The sequence below is a fragment of the Ranitomeya variabilis genome, chromosome 1 (genome assembly GCF_051348905.1).
Source record: "Ranitomeya variabilis isolate aRanVar5 chromosome 1, aRanVar5.hap1, whole genome shotgun sequence".
Classification (NCBI taxonomy): Eukaryota; Metazoa; Chordata; class Amphibia; order Anura; family Dendrobatidae; genus Ranitomeya; species Ranitomeya variabilis.
This window is the reverse complement of record NC_135232.1, coordinates 1,104,100,339-1,104,123,180: the sequence shown is the minus strand read 5'-3', so window position 1 is coordinate 1,104,123,180 and position 22,842 is coordinate 1,104,100,339. Positions and strand designations below refer to the sequence as shown.

At 43.4% G+C, this 22,842-nt stretch overlaps 1 protein-coding gene across 1 annotated transcript in view; it reads left to right on the top strand.

Annotated features, from left to right (window-relative positions):
- Nucleotides 1-22,842, top strand: part of STK32B (serine/threonine kinase 32B) — a 314,328-nt gene that overhangs the window by 101,223 nt on the left and 190,263 nt on the right. Inside the window, exon 3 of the mRNA XM_077280130.1 lies at nt 1,719-1,870. Coding sequence (XP_077136245.1) covers nt 1,719-1,870 — 152 coding nt within the window. The remainder of the gene's footprint in view (nt 1-1,718; nt 1,871-22,842) is intronic.

Sequence of the window (22,842 nt, the reverse complement as noted above, 5' to 3'; positions counted from 1 at the left end):
TACCATACCACATTATATGATCATGCACTGTAATGTCACATGCATAGATGTAGAAGAAGACATGGACCACACATCCAAAAATTTACATTCATCTACTGCAGCAAAGCAAAAATGTCAAAAAATTGAACACGTGGTTCTTAATTTAACATTGCATCATGGGTGCTTTGGGGCACTATTTCATTCTCCCTGCTGGTGCTCCAATACTTCAGCAGTGGTCAGCAGATGCCGCTGTTCATTTAACTTCTAGGAACTTCCCTAAGAGGTTCTGCATGACGTGGCAGTGGGCTTCATACAATCTGATCAGAATGTTAAACTAAGAACTAAGGTTTGTAAATTTTTGTTTAGCATCAATAAATCATTGTTTATGTTTTGGATGTGCATTCCATGTCTTTTTCTACAGCTATGGTATATGGACATGCACATGAGTCATTCATGTTAGCCCACAGATTTCAGCAAAATTGTGTGTGAAGACCTCACAACTCTCCTCCCAATAGATGATGATGTTGGGAAAACAAGGATCAGCAGTGTTAATTTTCAACACCTGATCTTTTTGTTCCCAGGGAACATGAGCCATCAGCAGTGGTTTCTGGCAACAAAGTACGCCACACCCAGTCAAATATATATATATTTAACCTAACTGATTTTATGTGTTGGGGGAGGGGGTTGATAGGAATATATGTTGAAGAGGGAACAATTGGCTGAAAACTCTCTAATGTGCATGGTCAGCTTTACTAAGTGTAAAGATTAGTGTGTTCTCGAAAGCTAAATATGAGATTCCTGCAAAAATGTACAAATCAAGAGGTCAAATACCTGTTGAGTCCATATATTGTGTAAGTTGAGTCCATGTGTTGTTGATTCCACATGTTGAGTCCATATATTGTGTTAGTTGAGTCTATATGTTGTTGAGTCCACATGTTGAGTCCATATATTGTGTAACTTGGGTCCATATGTTGTTGAGTCCACACGTTGAGTCCATATATTGTGTAACTTGAGTCCATATGTTGTTGAGTTCACATGTTGAGTCCATATATTTTGGCGAATCCATATGTTGTTGAGTCCACATGTTGAGTCCATAAATTGTGCAAGTTGAGTCCATATGTTGTTGAGTCCACACGTTGAGTCCATATATTGTGTAAGTTGAGTCCACCATATGTTGTTGAGTCCATACGTTGAGTCCATACATTGTGTAAGTTGAGTCCATATGTTGTTGAGTCCACACGTTGAGTCCATAAATTGTGCAAGTTGAGTCCGTATGTTGTTGAGTCCACATGTTGAGTCTATATAATGTGTAACTTGAGTCCATATGTGGTTGAGTCCACATGTTGAGTCCATATATTGTGTAAGTTGAGTCCATATGTTGTTGAGTCCACATGTTGAGTTCATATGTTTTTGAGTCCACACGTTGAGTCCATATACTGTGTAAGTTGAGTCCAAATGTTGAGTCCATATGTTGAGTCCATATATTGTGCAAGTTGAGTCCATATGTTGAGTCCATATATTGAAAAGAAAATTGCCATGAAGACTTGCAATTAATATTATCCAGAACTGAGATCGTAGCCTTCATTCCATGAATTGGTGGAAGTCTCAGCTCATGTTCACCCACAGATGACATCTTCTGACATCTGTCAATGACATTTCAGAAGAATTATCTCTCACCTAAACATCTTCTGATTGGCTATCTGTATTCTACACTTATAAATTGTGCATTGTATCTTCAGGTATGCATCGTACAGAAGAGAGACTCCAAGAAGATGTATGCAATGAAATATATGAACAAGCAGAAGTGTGTAGAAAGAGACGAAGTGAGAAATGTCTTCAGAGAACTTCAGATCATGCAGTGCCTTGAACATCCCTTTCTGGTAAATCTATGGTATGTGAGATTTCTTTCTATTGTCTTTATGCACCTTTTGCTGTGTGGGATGATTATGTTGATATGAGAAGTGGCATATCCAAATTTGATGTCAGAAACCAACCTCACCATGCCATCCAGAGCACCTTTAAAACTTAAAGGCAAGGCAAGTTTTTCAAATAAGCTGCCGTGTAGTTACATGAGAAGTAACATTATTTCTGACCATTTGTGACTTATATCTTGCATTTTTTCACCAATTTTTCACTCAGGTTCATGCTCCATATCTAATTTTGTGGTTATGATGTTTCTTATACAAAACATAAACAGGCATAAGAGTTTCCTGCTCTTCCATCTCTTTGTATGACACATTCAGAAGCAGTAACAACATGGAGGACATTACACAGCAGTACTGAGCAGTGCAGCTGTAAATCCAGCACCAGGATATTCTAAAACAATTACTAGAAAGCTATAGCATGATCTGCCTGTGTGTTTCTCTGCTTGTGTTTCACTGTGTTTCTGCCTCTTCCTCACCCTCCAATCTCCAGATAATTTAAAAGGAGCTGTAATCTGATACATCAGTGATCTGGCAGTTCATCTTGTCTTAAAGTGGTTTCGATATATGTAAATACCCTGCCTAATAATCCCTTTATTAGATTACACACATAAACAGATCTTTAGAAAAAGTAATTATAGTCAGATTATGATATGTAAATGAGGGTTTTGACTAGTCTATGGAGCGTTAGTTTCCCCAGTCTAGTCTGCCTACTTAGATGTTATCACACCCCGGTGGGCATGAGAACATAACTTATGTGCTGGCATCATCATTAGCGCTATTCTTACCTTGCGCATGTGGGCGGCTTCTTCCCTCCCATCATTGATCCTCTTAAGCCGGTTGTACACGTGCCAGCTTCACAGAAGCGCACTGCAAAGACACAACAGCTAGTAGTTCAGGGGGCACGGTGGACCTGACAGGTTCCCTTTAAACAAGACAGATTTGAGCTGTTTTATCAGAGTGAATGAGGATAATAGTAGGCAGGATAAGTGGCAGGGGAGCATAAAAAGTGACCGATTGTTATGATGGCCTGGTGGTTAGGAGCACCCGGAATGACCTGATGAGTAAATTGAAAATCGGAACTAGCTCTGGGTAAGTGGGAACTCTGCTGACCGCAAGCCTACTCCTATAACACACAACTAGAAATAGCCGTGGAGCGTACCTAACTCTCCCTAGACGCCTCTTCACAGCCTAAGAGCTAACTACACCTAAAGACAGAAATAGAAGCCTTACCTTGCCTCAGAGAAATTCCCCAAAGGTAAAGGCAGACCCCCACATATATTGACGGTGAGTTAAGAGGAAAGTCACAAACACAGGAATGAAGCAGGTTTTAGCAAAGGAGGCCAGATTTCACTAAACAGTCAGAGGATAGAAAAGAGATCTATGCGGTCAGCACAAAAGACTACAAAAAACCACGCAGAGTAAGCAAAAGGACTCCCCACACCGACTCACGGTGTGGAGGTGCCACTCTGCACCCCAGAGCTTCCAGCTAGCAAGGGAACATCATGATAGCAAGCTGGACTAGAAATTGGCAGTAACAACAAAATGAACTAGCAAAGACTTAGCTTATGCTGGAGCAGACAGGTCCTCAGAGAAGTCCAAGAGAGATCTAAACCAATACTGAAACAACGACAGCTGGCATGAAGTAACGATCTGAATGGAGTTAAATAGGGAAGCAGCATAGCAATAAACGAGAGCAGCTGATAAAGTCAACCTTAGTGACCAGCAGTTCCGCTCGAAGCCACCAGAGGGAGTCCAAGAGCAGAACCAACCAAAGTACCATTCATGACCACAGGAGGGAGTCCGAGAACAGAATTCACAACAACCGATAACAGGAGATGTTTGTGGAAAGGACAGTGATCGTTCAAGAAATGCTAATTTTAAGGGAAACGCATAAGCCCTGATTCATCAATACTGACTGTTCTCTTGCTGGTCTTGATGAGGGGGCATGTTGGAGCAGATGCCCTTGATTCATTAGGAGGTGTGTATGACTATGCGCACCTCGCCACGAATCTTACTCCAGCCTCTGCTGTGGCTTAGCGAATGCCGCTGCTCGTCATGAAATTGCTGAGTGTGGGTCGCCAAACCCCATCATGCCCCCATCCACTTTGTCATTGCTGGGTGAGAATGACATGAAAATTGCGACTTTTCAAAACTTTTTTCACCAGAAGTCTGGCAAAAAAGTTTTGATGATTCGTCCCCATAGAATTTTACAAAGCTATATAAAAGTACTGAGCTGTAATCTGATCCCTATGGCTAGGTTGACATTACGTTACGGCAGTCCGTTAGACGGACTGCGTTACACCACAGCATAACGCTGCCATTGAGCTCTATTTCGGGTGCATTGCTAGTGCACGCCCATAATGGGCGTGCACTAGCGATGTGCCGTCATTTAGTGATGGACCCTGGGACGCGGGCTGCAGCGATTTCGGGTCCGTCACCGCTAGCGCAGATAGAGCATCTGCTAGCTCTATCTGCCCTAGTGCGATGGCATGTCGGCACTTACGTTAACGCAGCCCGTTTAATGCATGTGTTGAACGGGCTGCATTAACGCAATGTGAACCTAGCCTTAGTGAGCTGGCAGTCCATCTTGTTTTGAGCAAGATGGATTTTATCTTTATTTCTGAGTAAATTATAGATTCGGGGGGAAAAATGGCTCATAAGTGGTGAAAGAAACATGTTTCTCTGATAAGATACAGTAAATATCATAGTTTCTTATATTTGCCTGAACTATTAATTTATTCATAGCTTGTTGAAACAACACTGACCATTTAAGAGCAGCCGGACTAAAGGAGTAGTCAGTAAAATGGACCTGTTTCCTATCGCGGTTAGTCATGTACAGTGAAAATAGGGCTGACAGTAAAATCATTAGCGTCATATCATAACGTTTTTCCAGTACTCCAAGTCTGACCCTCTAAACAGGGTTTCTGGATCCACAATGTTCTATATTTCAAAATTTCGAGTACAGTAAAGTGTTAAAGGGAACCTGTCATAATGGAACGTGTGGACAGGCACTTTCATGCTGATTAGATCCATACCATGATTGTACAAATCTGTTTTTCCATTTTAGAGAAAACGAATGTCAAAATCCGCTGCAAGTGCTCAAGGTGGGACATTGCACTTGCAACTTTCCTGCCCCCCTTGTATTTTCCTGGTCCACTGCCTGAATCCTATATCTGACTGATAGATCACTCTTGTTTCACTAACCTGCCTCCGATAATCTGTCATTCAGACACAGAAGGCTGGCACAAGGGGAACATAGGGAGGGCAAAAGAGCTGCAAGTGCAATGTCCCACCCTGAAGCACTTGCAGCAAATTTGCATATAAATTCAACACTGCTTTTCTCAGAAATGACAAAATGGATTTCTACAATCGGGATATGGATTTAATCAGCATGAAAGTGCCTGTACATACATGCCTTTAGCTGGATGAATAGAATGCTCCTGACAGGGGCTCTTCTAGTTCTTAAAAATTGGATGAGCGTCAATGTGAGTCTCGATTGCTCACATTGATTGCACACGTTGATTTCGACTGCACATGCCATACTGTTTAACCCTATCAGTTACCACTTGTATTTCAGCTTGGTCACATTCAGTTGCGTCTCAAAATACTCTAAATGCTCGATCCTAACTAAAGGTTCTTTCCGTTAATCCTCACCCACTTATCATTCCAAAAAATAATATTAATGGCTATCAAATATATATTTTCGTGGACAGAATCTGAAAATAAGCTTCGCTTGGCAAAATAAACCTGTTTTGTGATTCAGCAAATTTGCAGAAAACTGTTTGATGAATGTTGAAATCTGATTCAATTCGTGCAGAAGCACGAAGGCGGCTGGACGAGGATAAACTAGAAATTACGTTACGCAAAGAATCCAGCCACCGCAACTCGATTTTGGAAGATGACTTTTATTTTACAGTGTGTGGAAAAATGAGATTTTGACAGACTAATCTTTTTTATTTAATGCATCACTTTTTTCCTATCGCAATTTTCATTTTCTAGTTCAGGTAGTCAAGGACATGGAGGAGAAAGGAATATTTCACCATAAGCAAAAAGCTCAATGATGTAGGAATCCATAACACGGAAATAATCATTAATATGATGGCTTTTTTGTTCTAAAAATCACATTTATGGTTTCACATTCTGTCAGACTCCCTTTTACAAATGAGCTAAAATAGTTCTGAAACATAATATGCATTTGAATGAGAATAATATATATACACTTTTATGAATCATAGAATTATAGAATGTCAGAGTTGGGAGGGACCTCAAGGGTCATCCTGTCCAACCCCTGCTCAATCCAGGATTCACTAACCCATCCCAGACAGCTGTCTGTCCAGCCTCTGTTTGAAGACTTCCATTGAAGGAGAACTGACCACTAGGGTTGAGCGACCTTTACTTTTATAGGATCGGGTCGGGTTTCACGAAACCCGACTTTTTCAAAAGTCGGGTCGAGTGAAATCGGCCGATCCTATAAAAAAGTCGGGGTCGGGGTCGGCCGAAACTCGAAACCCAATGCAGTGCATTGGGTTTCCAATGGTTCCCAGGGTCTGAAGAAGCGGAAACTGTCCTTCAGGCCCTGGGATCCATATTTAAGTGTAAAATAAAGAATTAAAATAAAAAATATCGCTATACTTACCCTCTGATGCGCCCTGGTACTAACCGGGAACCTTCCTTCCTTAGAATCAGCCTTCCAGGGCCTTGCGGTGACGTCACGGTGACGTCGCGGCTTGTGATTGGTCGGGCGGCCCCCATGTGACCGCTCGCGCGACCAATCACAAGCCGCGACGTCTCCGTGACGTCACCGAAGGTCCTGGAAGGGCTGATTCTTAGGAAGGAAGGCTGCCAGAAAGAAGCCGAGGGTGAGTATATTCCTATTAGCTATATACTCACCCTCGTACATGCCCTGCTTCTTTCCGGCAGCCTTCCTTCCTAAGAATCAGCCCTTCCAGGACCTTCGATGACGTCACGGAGACGTCGCGGCTTGTGATTGGTCGCGCGAGCGGTCACATGGGGGCCGCCCAACCAATCACAAGCCGCGACGTCACCGTGACGTCACCGCAAGGCCCTGGAAGGCTGATTCTAAGGAAGGAAGGTTCCCGGTTAGTACCAGGGCGCATCAGAGGGTAAGTATAGCGATATTTTTTATTTTAATTCTTTATTTTACACTTAAATCTGAATTCCGATACCAATTCCCGATATCTTAAACATATCGGGAATCGGTATCGGAATTCCGATTCCAGATTCAGAAGATCGCCGACCTCATGGCCGACCCCACACAGGGGTCGGGTCGGGTTTCATGAAACCCGACTTTGCCAAAAGTCGGCGACTTCTGAAAATAGTCGACCCGTTTCGCTCAACCCTACTGACCACGACTCGTGGCAGCCTGTTCCACTTATTGATCACCCTAACTCAAAAGGTTTTTTCTAATATCTAAAGCTAGTTTCACATTTGTGGTAGAATCCGCAGCGTTTAATCCGCAACCTGAACTGCACGATAAACCGCATGCAAACGTGTGCAAACGCTGTGTTTTTTAGACACATAAGGTAACGCATGCAGTAAAAAAAATTGGCGTTTACACACTTTTCCAAGCGTTTAGCATGCGTTTGCGTTTTCTGTGCGCATGGTGGAAAATTTAACAGGAGAAAAATCTAGATAAACAGACACCGCCAATGGGACTACAGTGGGCGTGTATTATGGGATATCTACAGTATATATAGACCCTTGTACTGCTGAAATCTTCACAGTTTGCTACTGTATCCTGTGTCATGATGGATCTTCGTGTAGCGTCCCAGGGTCCTGGTCGTTGCAGTAATATCATTCTCCTCTAGGGGGGAGTGATGTTACGTTTGGAGGCAAAGAAGGACAACCAAATCCAGGTAAACACAAACATGCAACACATTTCGCACTCGAGGCCACCAGAGGGAGCTATGCTCCTATTTGTTAGGGCACTCTTCACACTTAGGTAAAACTGGTGACCTGGGGAGGAAATTAGGCAGTTGCTGGCTGAGCTTCGCTCAGGTAGTTGGTCCCTGACAGGGGTGGGAGCCTGTCAGAGGCTGAGACAGAAGGACACGGAGCTGTGCCTGCCCTAGGTGCGGCTGCTTCTAAGAAAGAGACACTGAAAGAGAATTGTATTGTAGAGAGGGTGAAGAAGTCATAGCAAAGGAGTGGATACCACTAGGAGTTCTGCCCTACACAGGCTGCCTCCTTCTGAGGCACAGGATCCCGGTAGCCAGAACACCGAGGGAGCAACAGTCCTTTATGCCTTGCTCCAGAGACCGGCAGGACAGCTAATTTCACGTTACCTATCCGCCCCTACACCCAGGGGCAAGGTGGCACCGCTTAGAGGCTGGGGCATGATAGAGTCCCTGTAAAATGCCTCAAGCCACCGGTCATACCGGTTTGTCCTATCCATCTGGGGGACAGAGAGAGACATAACATCTACAACATCTGTGAGGACCTTATGAGACGCTTAGCAGTAAGGTACAACACCACGGCGCTAGAGGAAGGCTACTGATTTCTACCTGGATGAGGGGACTCTGTACTTGCCTCCAAACTGGCCAGACTCTGTCTGCCCTGTGATCTGGTGCTCTGGACTGTGGATGCTGAAGCCTTCAGTAAAAGGTAAAGAGACTGCAACCTTGCGTCCTCGTTCTTCACTGCGCCTCACACCATCCACCATCTACACACTGGGAAGCCCTGGGGATATACTTCACCTGTGGGAAGGTATACCATCTAGCTGCCATAACATCACCCCAGCGGACCCCTTAAAGCAACGTCGGTCACCCTGACCGAATACCACAGGTGGCATCACGAACATTCCCTTTAAAGACCTTTCCCCTTTAGCATGGACATACTAAGGGCCACAGACCGGGTCAGCCACCGTGACATCCCCCTGAGAACCGTAGGACCTGGTACCGAGTACCCCACGGCCCCATTGGGGGCGATCCATTTGCATGGAGAGCCTTTATTTCAACCTGGATTTAAGCATCAAGCTGTTTCTTGCCTGTGCGTTTGTTGGGAGCAACAAAGAAATAGAGAACAACAGAGAAGGACACCACATCGGCGTTTTTGGAGAACACCCATTACTGAACTCTGGGAGATTCGTGGAGCCTACCACACGCTATATGGCTAGCTTAATGCCAAACCGGACAAATTCCCAGAATATACCAGGATGTCTCAAGAGACTTTTCAGAATTTGCTTGGTCGTGTCCAAGGAGCCATCCGGAGACAGGACACCCAGCTCCGTAGAGCGATTCCAGCAGAGGAACGTCTCCTGGTCACACTAAGGTACGTAATAATTCTAAACAAATGCCTGTCATAATTATTATTGGTCTGCCATGTATTATTTGTATTTTCCTTTATGTGTTTAGCTAAACTCCTCCATAAATAGAATTGTTCGTAATTTTTTCTTTTTTTTTTCTTTCAGATTCCTGGCTACCAGAGAGAGCTTATCATCGCTCCAGTTTCAGCACCGGCTTGGAATTTCAACCTTGTCTGGAATAGTTGCGGACACCTGCCGGGCTTTGTGAAACATTCTGCAGGATGAATTTATCCCCCTACCCACCACGGACATGTGGATGGAAATTGCCGACAAATTCTGGAGTATGTGTAATTTCCCCAACTGTTTGGGAGCAGTGGATGGAAAGTACATACGGATTACCAAACCCGCCAGAACTGGATCTGAGTACTTTAACTACAAGAAATATTTTTCTGTAGTGCTCATGGCAATAGCAGATGCGGACTGTCGCTTTATCGCTGTAGACATTGGAGCTTTTGGCAGTGGCAATGATTCCCAGACTTTCAAGAACTCGAATATGGGCCGACATTTGTATGGCAAAAATGTTAATTTTCCCCTGCCACAACCTCTCCCCAACACTCAAGGCCCACCGATGCCACTTGTTATGGTTGAGGATGAGGCCTTTCAGATGTGTGAAAACCTACTGAAGCCATATTCCAGTCAGGACTTGAACCACACTAAAAGGATTTAGAACTACAGACTGACCAGGGCCCGAAGAACAGTTGAGTGTACCTTTGGGATTCTTGTCTCAAAATGGCGCATTCTTGGGACAGCCATTAATCTAAAAATGGAGACATTCGATAAAGTTGTCAAAGCCTGTGTGGTTCTCAACAATTACATAATGGCTAAGGAGCGACCAACATTGAACTGGATGAACCAGTTGCAAACCCATTGCCAGATTACAAACATCACCCTCTGCAGTCAACTGTTGAAGTTGCCCACATGCCAACCAATTTGCTGCCTATTTTGTTTCTGACATCGGACGTGTGCCATGGCAAGATAGTATTGTGTAAAATGTGCTGTTGGGTGTGGGTCTGTACCAGTTATGTTTTAAATGTTACTAATATTTTTTGTTAATAAACAACATGTTTTGATACCTGTACTGAGTCTCCTATGTCTTTCCTCTAAAAAACACTTATGTTGTTAGTGGTAAGGTAGTTGACGTCATTACATCCTGAATCTCTTCTGCAGTATCTATTGGATGCAGACTGAAGAGACAATGAAGGTATAATACAAAGCAGATCTATACTCTCCAGTTCATGTGTGAGAAATAATGACTTCATGATGCACAAAACCCAGCCTCATGAATTCACTATTTCTGACACCTGTCCAGGTGAGTATAGATATGCCTTGTATGACCTCCATTGTCTCTTCAGTTTGTGTGAAATAGATTACGTAGACTGAAGAGAAAATGGTGGTTATACAAGGCAGTTCTCTACTCACCAGGTCAGGTGTCATAAATAATGAGTTCAAGACGCAGAGTTTTGTGCATCATGAACTCACTATTTATGACACATGACCTGTTGAGTATAGATCTGCTTTACATTACCGCCATTGTCTCTTCAGTCTGCATCACATAGATTAAGCAAACTGAAGAGATTATGGAGAAAATACAAGTAATATTAGTTTTTGACAACTCATAGCTCCATACCAAACACACAAAGCTGCAGTGTTCTACTTAATAACTCCTGGAGCTATGAGGTGGCAAAAAAACAAAGTGTATGGCCCAGTGTGTTTATTCGGTGCACGATATGTGTTGCCGGCGGCAAAATACACAAATAACCAAACAGTATTGGGGGCAAAAAACTATTAACATTTATTTAAACCCAAAAAAATTAACTGCGCCGGCTTGTGGTAGAGTGATGGAACTGGGGGCTTGTAGCTGTGAGGCCTGGCTGACTGAAGACGACGCAGGGGTTGCAGGAGAAGGGGCTATTAAACTAGTGGGGTCAGGGGGTTCAGGGATGGTGCTAGAGGCATGGGATGGCAGAGACACACTGGAAGGGCAAGACAAACCTCACATCACAGACACATTGGGAGGTGAGCAGGGAGGGATAGCGATAGTCCGCTTCTTTTTCTTTTTCCCTTTTTGGGATCGATGCCGCAGTCTGGGGAGCCTCAGTGGGCTCATTTCTTGCCGCCCGCTCATGGTAGTCAACCTGTCATTGTCCGTGTGCTGCTGCTGCTGCTGCATGGTGGTGGTGGTGGTGGGGAAGGCAATTCCAAGGTCCGAGTGCTGCTGCTGCATGCTGGTGGTGAAAAGCATGCCAGGGTCCGGGTGCTTCTGCTGCTGCAGCTGGGACCTGGTGATGGTGGCTGACCTGTCCTGATCTGGGTGCTGCTGCTGCATGGTGGTGGCAGTGGAGGATGTCCTAGCAGGAGCAGCAGTTGGCATGGTGGTGGCGGTGGGCTGTCCAACAGCACTCGGCATGGTGGTGGCGCTGTAGTGGTGTCCGGCAGTGCTTGGAATGGTGGTGGCCATGCAGTGGTATGCAGCAGAGTTCAGCATTAAGGTCAAGCGTGACAGTGTTGGCACAGGTGGAAATGCCACCACTGGCTGCTGAAAATACTGAGTCTTCTGCATAGCCTGCATGTAAGCAGCATTGCAGGCATGACACTAAGCTGGAGATCAGGAGTAAGGTGCTCCGACATGCCCTGTTCAATTTGATTGAAAAAATGATGTGCTGGAGGTCGGCTTTCATTTGGTGAAGGCTTCTGGTGACATCCTGGATAAGTGTATTCATATAGTTTAACCCATTACTTGCCAAATTAGCAATTTTCATTGATTTTTTTTTTAATGACAGATTTTTAATGATTTGGGTCCTAATGAATCAGAAACATAATTTTCAAAATTTTTACAAGTACGGATTTTTCAGAAAAGGGCGTCCCAATATTCAATTAAAAATGACAATGACATGATTTCCTATTTTGAAAAAATTTATTTTACAAACACAACACAAAAATTGACCTAATTATAAAAATTATAAAATCTTAGTTGCTAGAAGCTAAAGATTAGGCGTCCCAAAAAATGGACATTGGTTGATAATGGGTTAAGCCACGATCCAGTCTGTCTCCCATCACCTTGAGTACATCATGAAAGATCGAGGTCAAGTGCAAAAAGTCGGGCATGAGTGACTTGTCCAAGGCCCTCTGCCGCTGCCGGGAAGAGCCCAAAAAAAAGAGGCAGAGGACTGGGACAGGGGAACACTTGATGGACCAGCTTCCTGGTCTCCAGTCTGTGTTGCAGACCCTCTTGCTGCTGTGCTGCTGGATTGGGTCCGTGGCTGTTTGATGAAGGACCGCTCCGGAACCAGGGACAAGAGTGCTGACCAGGTGCTGTGAACAAAACAAACAAAAAAACATTAGTACAAAACATTTATAATAGTAAAAGCGCCAACTCCTGTGGAATTGAAAAACACAGATTAGGCAATACAACACAATTCAATGCAACACAAAAATACTTACCATTTCTGGGCAAGGACTGGTCTCAAAAATGCCAGCATGCGGTGATGCTTATATTTTTTGATCCTTGCTCCAGAACCACTGGGAACCCGGCTCTCTTGACGAAGGTCCTTGTTGAAGCAATCCTTCATCATATGCCAACATGTTCTGACTTTGAGCACTGTTGAAAAATAAAAATAATGGTTAGACAATGCACTTTTGGCCGGGATCACACAACTGTGTGTGATGAGAGAAACTCTCAGGAGTTTCTCTCATCACACACAGTTGTGTGATCCCGAACAAGGTCACTGCTGCATCACACCGCATTGCAATACTTACGAAATGCCTTGCAGACCTGAGCAGGGGTGTTGTCCCAGCCATCCCACATGACTTGGGCCACCTCATTCCATAGCCGCCGAATCGTCACGTTGTCCAAGTGCTGCGAAACCCGGGTGTCCCACAACGGGACTCGCTCATGGACCAGGGAGATGAGGATATCGTTATCAATGAAGTCCTCATCCCATTCTGCAACCTAGAAAATAAAAAAATACTTTAATGTTGGAGACATTAACATAAGGAAAAGAAAGAAAACAACAGAGACAGAAAACAGGCAAGAATATTCAAAGTCAAGAAAAAAAAAGGAGTCAAGAGGAAAAAGGTAAAAGAGCAAAGTAAAGTAATGATCAGTCAATACTAGTAAAGTCAGGATATATTAAACAGAGGACAATCAGTTAGGTATACTTAAACGCCGCCTTTCCACACGACCTTGTCCACGCTGCTCCTGCTCGGCCTCTGCTGCAGTTGTAGAACTGTTCTGAAAAAGAAAAAGAAAAAACAATTTGTCACATGTGTAGATGTGAAAGAGAATACTTACCAATCTGAAGAGGTGAATACTCCACTGTCATTTCCACCATGTTCAGGCCCAAGTAGTTGCTCCTCAGAAGAAGACAGCAACGACATTCTGATGCATGCAGCAAGAAAAAAGAGACAGAAATTATTAGGACATATAGGGAGAGGAAAAAAAAATAAAGACATTGGCTTTGATAGTCACATTATCCAAAGTGGAGATTCCTCACAGGTTATTTCCAGTCTCACAGCTTCGTCCAGTCTGCAGAGTTGTGGACTGTAAATGCCCACTCCCTCCTTTTATCAGTTTGTATGTGGGGGGTGGCTAATCAGTGTCTAGACATGTTTTCCTGTGGTAAAACGAATGCGTTCACAAACGCAAACAAACGCATGTGCTTGCGAACGCATGCGTTCTCATAGACTGTAATGCGTTTTTTCGCAAACAACCGCATACGTTTCGAGGTGGCAAATTCATGCCCCTGAAATTACAATATGTAGCGTTTACCACGCCAAGCCGCAGACAACGAAATGACATGCGTCATCAAACGCGGCAAAATGCATTCAATCGCAGGCACCTGCGTCTCTAATGTTAAAAATAGGAATACACGACGCATGCTGAAAATTGCGGCATAAACGCTGCGGACACAACCACAAATGTGAAATCAGCCTAATCTGTATCTTCACCCTTTCAGTTTCATTTCATTGCTTCTCGTGTTTCCATGCGCAAACGAGAATAAGGATGATCCCTCTACACTGTGACAGCCCTTCAGATATTTGTAGACAGCTATTAAGTCTCCTCTCAGTCTTCTTTTTTGCAAGCTTAACATTCCTAGATACTTTAACTGTTCCTCGTAGGACATAGTTTACAGTCCACTCACCATCCTGGTAGCTCTTCTCTGAACTTGCCCCAGTTTTTCAAAGTCTTTTAAAATGTGGTTCCCAGAACTGGACACAGTATTCCAGATGAGGCCTGACCAATGAGGAGTAGAGGGGGATAATTACATCACGTGATCTAGACTCTATGCTGCTCTTAATACATTCTAGAAGTGTGTTAGCCTTTTTTGCTGCTGCATCACACTGTTGACTCATGTGCAGTCTGTGATCTATTAATATACCCAAAGTCTTTTACACACGTACTGTTGCTTAGTTCTATTCCTCCCATTCTATACATGTAATTTTCATTTTCTTTTGCAGATGAAGAATCTTGCATTTCTCCCTGTTATATACCATTCTGTTAGCCACTGCACATTATTCCAACTTATCTAGATCCTTTTGAATCCTTTCTCTTATCTTCTCTAGTGTTAGGGTACCGTCACACAGTGAAATTTCCATCGCTACGACGGTACGATTCGTGACGTTCTAGCGATATCGTTACGATATCGCAGTGTCTGACACGCAGCAGCGATCAGGGACCCTGCTGAGAATCGTACGTCGTAGCACATCGTTTGGAACTTTCTTTCGTCGCTTGATCACCCGCTGACATCGCTGGATCGTTGTGTGTGACAGCGATCCAGCGATGTGTTCGCTTGTAACCAGGGTAAACATCGGGTAACTAAGCGCAGGGCCGCGCTTAGTAACCCGATGTTTACCCTGGTTACAAGCGTAAACGTAAAAAAAACAAACAGTACATACTCACATTCCGGTGTCTGTCCTCCGGCGTCTCAGCTTCTCTGCACTGTGTGAGCGCCTGCCGGCCGGAAAGCGAGCACAGCGGTGACGCGGTGACGTCACCGCTCTGCTTTCCGGCTATGGCGCTTACACAGTGGAGAGAAGCTGAGACGCCGGGGACAGACACCGGAATGTAAGTATGTACTGTTTGTTTTTTTTACGTTAACGCTGGTAACCAGGGTAAACATCGGGTTACTAAGCGCGGCCCTGCGCTTAGTAACCCGATGTTTACCCTGGTTACCCGGGGACTTCGGCATCGCTCCAGCGCCGTGATTGCAAAGTGTGACCGCAGTCTACGACGCTGGAGCGATAATCATACGACGCTGCGATGTCACGGATCGTGCCGTCGCAGCGATGGAAATTTCACTGTGTGACGGTACCCTAAGCTATCCCTCCTAACTTTGAATTGTCTGCAAATTTTATTAGTTTATCTTCAGTTCCCTTATCTAGATCATTTATAAAAATGTTGAACAACACTGGGGCCAGGACAAAGCCTTGTGGTACCCCACTTGAAACACTCTTCCAATTGGATGTGCAACCATTTATTACCATTCTTTGAGTACGATCACTGCCCCAGTTATGAATCCACCTAACCGTTGCCTTGTCAATCACATACTTGGTCAATTTTTCAATGCCTTCAGTTCCTGCCTACACTGTAATAACATTGCACATTATGGTCTGCTTTAAACAGAAAAAATGTTCAAAAGATTAAAAGATATTCCAGCACTTCCTCACTAATTTTAATTTTCTATTACCCTATTTTGTATAATTATATTGTGTAATATTAGAACTCAAACTGAGAAATATGTTATGAAATCATTTCAGTGTCTCAGTTCAGCCATGTCTTGCTCCTCCTCATTGTTCTCTGTGCAGCAGTAGTCAACAGGCTGCAGCAGGAGCCTCCCCCTCAAAAGATTGATAAGCCCTGCCCCTAGATTAAGGAAAAGTGTCTTCAGCTGTTTACCAAATGAATAAGAAACTAATCAGCAAAAAATTAGACCTATCTTCTCTACAGGATTTCTACAAGACTGACTGGTGCAGGATCATGCAAAAAATGTCGCAAACAGTGAAGACAATTATATTTTTTACAATTTAAACAATAATTTCTACATCCAAAGCTATATCTCTCTGACTTCATGTGGTTCTATTATTCAAAACTATGTTCATCAGTTCTAAAGTGGTCTAAGCTGAATTAATGACTCAATGGGGGGTCTGTGGTCTTAAAGTGGTTGCCTTATGAAGGTGCCAAGTTTTCCATATACAGGGGTATGGATAGTATTCAGAGCCCTTTAAATTTTTCACTCTTTGTTTCATTGCAGCCATTTGGTAAATTCAAAAAAGTTATTTTTTTTTCTCATTAATGTACACTCTGCACCCCATCTTGACTGAAATATAACAGAAATGTAGTAATTTTTGCAAATGTATGGAAAAAGAAAAACTGAAATATCACATGGTCATAAGTATTCAGACCCTTTGCTCAGTACTGAGTAGAAGCATCCTTTTGAGCTAGTACAGCCATGAGTCTTCTTGGGAATGATGCAACAAGTTTTTCACACCTGGATTTGGGGATCCTTTGCCATTCTTCCTTGCAGATCTGCTCCAGTTCCTTTAGGTTGGATGGTGAACGTTGGTGGACAGCCATTTTCTGGTCTCTCCAGAGATGCTCAATTGGGTTTAGGTCAGGGCTCTGGCTGGGCCAGTCAAGAATGGTCACATAGTTGTTCTGAAGCCACTCTTTTGTTATTTTAGCTGTGTGCTTAAGGTTATTGTCTTGCTGGAAGGTGACCCTTTGGCCAAGTCTGAGGTCCAGAGCACTCTGGAAGAGGTTTTCATCCAGGATGTCTCTGTATTTGGCAGCATTCATGTTTCCCTCAATGACAACCAGTCATCCTGTCCCTGCAGCTGAAAAACACCCCCATAGCATGATGCTGCCACCACCATGTTTCACTGTTGGGATTGTATTGGGCAGGTGATGAGCAGTGCCTGGTTTTCTCCACACATACCACTTAGAATTATCACGAAAAAGGTCTTTCTTCATCTCATCAGATCAGAGAATCTTATTTCTCATAGTCTGGGAGTCCTTCATGTGTTTTTTAGCAAACTCTATGCGGGCTTTCACATGTCTTGCACTGAGGAGAAACTTCCGTCGGGCCACTCTGCCATAAAGGCCCGACTGGTGGAGGGCTGCAGTGATAGTTGACTTTGTGAAACTTTCTCCCATCTCTCTACTGCATCTCTGGAGCTCAGCCACAGTGATCTTGGGGTTCTTCATTACCTCTCTCACCAAGGCTCTTCTCCCATGATTGCTCAGGTTGGCTGGACGGCCAGGTCTAGGAAGACTTCTGGTGGTCCCATCTTCTTCCATTTAAGGATTATGGAGGCGACTGTGCTCTTAGGAGCCTTGAGTACTGCAGAATGTCTTTTGTGACCTTGGCCAGATCTGTGCCTTGCCGCAATTCTGTCTCTAATCTCCTTGGCCAGTTCCTTTGACCTTATGATTCTCATTTGGTCTGAAATGCACTGTGAGCTGTGTGGTCTTATATAGACAGGTGTGTTCCTTTCCAAATCAAGCCCTATCAGTTTAATTAAACACAGCTAGACTCTAATGAAGGAGTAGAACCATCTCAAGAAGGATCACAAGGAAATGGACAGCATGTAACTTAAATATGAGTGTCTGAGCAAAGGGACTGAATACTTATGACTAGTGTTGAGCGATACCGTCCGATACTTGAAAGTATCGGTATCGGAAAGTATCGGCCGATACCGGCAAAGTATCGGATCTAATCCGATACCGATACCCGATACCAATACAAGTCAATGGGACTCAAGTATCGGACGGTATTCCTGATGGTTCCCAGGGTCTGAAGGAGAGGAAACTCTCCTTCAGGCCCTGGGATCCATATTAATGTGTAAAATAAAGAATTAAAATAAAAAATATTGCTATACTCACCTCTCCGACGCAGCCTGGACCTCACCGAGGGAACCGGCAGCGTTCTTTGCTTAAAATGCGCGCGTTTACTTCCTTCCGTGACATCACGGCTTCTGATTGGTCGCGTGCCGCCCATGTGGCCGCGACGCGACCAATCACAGCAAGCCGTGACGTAATTTCAGGTCCTGAATGCCGAATTCGGCATTAAGGACCTGAAATTACGTCACGGCTTACTGTGATTGGTCGCGTCGCGGTCACATGGGCGGCACGCAACCAATCACAAGCCGTGACGTAATTTTAAAAATGGGCGCGTTTCCTGCCTCCCGTGACGTCACGGCTTGTGATTGGTCGCGTCGCCCATGTGACCGCGACGCGACCAATCACAAGCCGGAACGTAATTTTAAATTCCTGAATGCCTAGAATTAGGCAGTCAGGAGCTGAAAATTACGTCACGGCTTGCTGTGATTGGTCGCGTCGCGGCCACATGGGCGGCACACGACCAATCAGAAGCCATGACGTCACGGAAGGAAGTAAACGCGCGCATTTTAAGCAAAGAACGCTGCCGGTTCCCTCGGTGAGGTCCAGGCTGCGTCGGAGAGGTGAGTATAGCAATATTTTTTATTTTAATTCTTTATTTTACACATTAATGTTGTTTCGATACCGATACCCGATACCACAAAAGTATCGGATCTCGGTATCGGAATTCCGATACCCGCAAGTATCGGCCGATACCCGATACTTGCGGTATCGGAATGCTCAACACTATTTATGACCATGTGATATTTCAGTTGATCTTTTTTAATAAATTTGCAAAGATTACTACATTTTTTATTTTTTCCAGGAAGGATGGTGTGCAGAGTGTACATTAATGAGAAAAAAATTGAACTTTTTGGAATTTACCAAATGGCTGCAATGAAACAAAGAGTGAAAAATTTAAAGGGGTCTGAATACTTTCTGTATCCAGTTAGAACAGATAAGCATCAAGAACAGGGAGTCCCTCTCGAAGAACTGAACTAACTCATCCACGTATCTCATTAACAGCCATCAATTATCTGCCTAAATTTCAAACAAGGTTTCCCCACTGGTAATGGTAATTTAATGTCAAGTATTACTGAAGATAGATCCATTGGAATCAGTTAATACCCCGGTCGACTTAAATGTAACAATGGGTTGTCATTATGAGAACATATCTTTAATAAGAGCACCTATTCTGTCAGGTTTTTTCCACCTATTCTGAGAGCAGCATAATGTTGGGGCAGAGACTCTGATTCCAGCGACATGTCACTTACTGGGCTACTTGCTGTAGTTTTGATTAAAAAAAAAACATTTTTATCGGCAGTAGAGTAACAATAGAGGACTGATAAATCTACTTCCAGATAGTCCTTCATATTCATGAGCTGTGTATAATCCCATCCCAATCACTGATTGACAGTTTTCTGCCTATGCACATTACACACAGAAAGCTGCCAATCAGTGGTGTGGGTGGGGTTATACAGAGCTCAGCAGTCAGAACAAGTTGATCTAGAGTGAATACAACTTTTATCAAAAGTACGTCAAGAAGCGCAGTAAGAGACACTTCCCTGGAATAGGGCTGTGCACCTACATCATGCTGGTGTCAAATTGGTTAGCAAAAACTTGGTAACAGATTCCCTTTAAATGCATGAATATTATGAAGTTGTTAGCTCGGTTAGAAGACTCACTCTTTTATGAGCAAAAAGACTATTTCATGTGTAGGAAACTTGTATTTGCAGTGTATTATTATTATTATTATTGCAATACGATACAATTTCCATGTGAGTTTTTGTAATACTTAGATCCTACATCAAATATTCATGACTTGTCTGAAGGTCTGTAACGTAATTACTTAGAAAAAACATCTGAAAACTCTTACTTAGCTGTACAAGACTGATTGGTCTTTCTCCTGCATCGAAAGATTAAAAATATTTAGTTTTCTCAAATTCATTTGTGTTTGTTCAACTTTTTATATCAACTGAAAAACATCTTTTTGCCGTTTTAGCACTGAGACCTCACAGTAACAATATAACAATGAAAGCCCTAGAGGCCTCTTCGATGGACAAGTTATTGAAAAACTCTATTATTAATGTAGTTGACTTATAGCTAGAGATGAGGAGATCAGGCAAAATTTGAATTAGTCCGTGCGCTTTTCCAAGGAAATTCGATTCACAGAAGAGTTATTCTCTGCAAATGTAATGTCCCTTATTATGCTCTGGGGTCATCTTTACTTTTTACATAAGATGTAAAAATAAAAAAATAAATCTTTATGCTCACCTCTCCTTGTCGCATCTTCAGATCGCAGTCAGCTGAACTGAAACTGCCGGGCCTTTCCTACTAAGCAGGGACTTCCAAATTTAATAGGCCCAGGGTTCTGGGCATGCACTCATGAAGGGTTCTGCATGTGCGCCCATCTTGGTGTGGGCTGTGACCTTTGCGGGCTCATGCATGGAACCATCCTGTACCTATCAAACCCTGAAGTCCTGGCCTAGCGGGAGAGGCTCAGGCATTTCAGTGTTGTCAATGGTGTTCCAAAGAGGCAATAAGAACTGGACTGGGGACAGTGAGGCGCATCGGGGCTGGAGAGGTGAGTGGCGAGGATTTTTTTTTAACATTTAACATTTTGAAGGCGTTGTACAGTTCATAAAAACGGCTGCCAGTGGCTGACATTTTTCTAAAGCCGCATGGAATTGAATTACAAAAATTTGAATAGAACTCAATTCCACTCAAATTTATTCGCTGATCTCCACTTACATCTATAAAAGAAAAGTCAAAAGCTGGCTATACACTAATTTATTGTTATCTGAACCCACAGACTTCAACTGGACAGGTCGACCATTCATTATGTAAGGGGGACTAGGTACCTTGCTCCAACAGCATATGTTGGGGAAGAGAAGGATCCTGTCACGATGTGACACAACCCAACAGGGGTTCGGTCAGCGGACGGCGCAACACATTAACAATGGGATGGAAATGGGGAGAGGAAGGCCCTACTGATAGGGAAATGGGGGATAGTAACTACCTCAGCTCAAACCTGAGCCTGTCCCTGCACTCCCATAACACCCTAAGTGGGTCCTTCCCCCCACCGCTGTCAGGAACTTCATCCCTCATTGTCACCTAACACTGCCCTGGCTAGTGCACTGACCAGCAGGGGTGCTAACCTCACCACTGCAGATAATACCACACAGGGGACAGTGACAAACATGAAAGGAACAGGGTAAAAACACAGCTTATATTCAACTTCATCTGCTGCAGTGCACCGCACAGCAGAATAAAGGCACCAGAATCACAAGCTCACGAAACCAGCTGATATACCACAGCAGCCAGCTGGCTCCTTCCTCCAGGCTTGGTCACTGTAGAGTGCTCTATCACCAACAGTCCGCTGGTGACTATTTAAAGGATGGTGGGAGTGGTCACCACCAACATCAGCTGACCTAGCCACACTGCAGTTATAGCTCATTGCCAGCGGGGGAACCGATATTAACCCTCGCTGATCCTGAAAGGAAAAAGCTATATTTAAAACAGAGTGAAACCAGAGCTGCCACGAATCCAAACATGGACTGTGACAGATCTGGTTTGATCTTGAAAGGATCAAAGCCAACCTGGATTTTGTTTGGGAGAAGGAGTCTGTTTGGTTTCCACCAGGTGAAGAACAGATAACCTATCTATTAGTCTCTTTAGTAACAGGTGACTGGAAACCGGCAGGAATTCTTAGTTTGGTACCAAAAACAATAGACAAAAGTGAAGTTTTGTGACTCTGCAGTAGGAGCTTTGAGGTTACTAAAAATGGCCACTACATTAGTGAACGAAGCTGTGGTGTCCCGGCTATGTATATTGAGTACACAGTTGACCGGTGGACTTGTTGGGTGTTGGGCAATTGCTGATTTAATACCCATGACCTATTCTAAAGATAGATCATTAATATCTTATATCTGGACAACCCTCTATGTTTTGATATAGGTCCTTTTTACACCTTTACTGAATAGATTTAGGTATTAGAAAGTAATTCACAACTCCATCAAACTAAGATTACAAGAAATAGAGATATATTGCTTCTCTAGGAAAGCAATGATGTAATTTCTTTTTATAATGGAAAAAGCTGTATCGAAGATATACCAGTAGTTGAAATCTATTTTTGGTGTAGATTTATACTCAAGTTATTATCTGATGTAAAGACTGAAATAAAATGACCCTTTATGGTGAAAATGAATGGGAAAAACATGTTTCTCTTAGAATATCCTAACAAATTACTCATTTTTGTCATATCTATGCATTTTCCAGTTCCCTCATGATTTCTTACAGCAAATCAGCCAGAAACACAATTAACCACCTGGGTTTCTAGCTGTTTCTAGCCGTGTGTTCCCATAGGCTTCCCTTAGTCAGGATTTCAGACGCTACAGCTGTTCTTTCCTCTGATCCTTATCTTTGAGTAAATGTATAATGCTCCGGTTATCTATAATGCATTCACTAATTAGCCATCACATTGAAAATACTGATAAGTAAAACATTGATTATTTTGTGACAATGAGTGGGATATATTAGGTTTTCAAGTGATCAACCAGTTCTTGAAGTAGATGTTTTGGAATCAGGAATGATAGGCAAATGTAAGGAACCAAGCAAATGGTGATGGACAGAAGACTGGATGAGAGCACCTAAATGACCCATCTTGTATAGCTTCCCATTATGCAGTGCTCAGTATATACCAGGTTTGGGAACCTATGTAAAGGCGACATGGTCAAGGG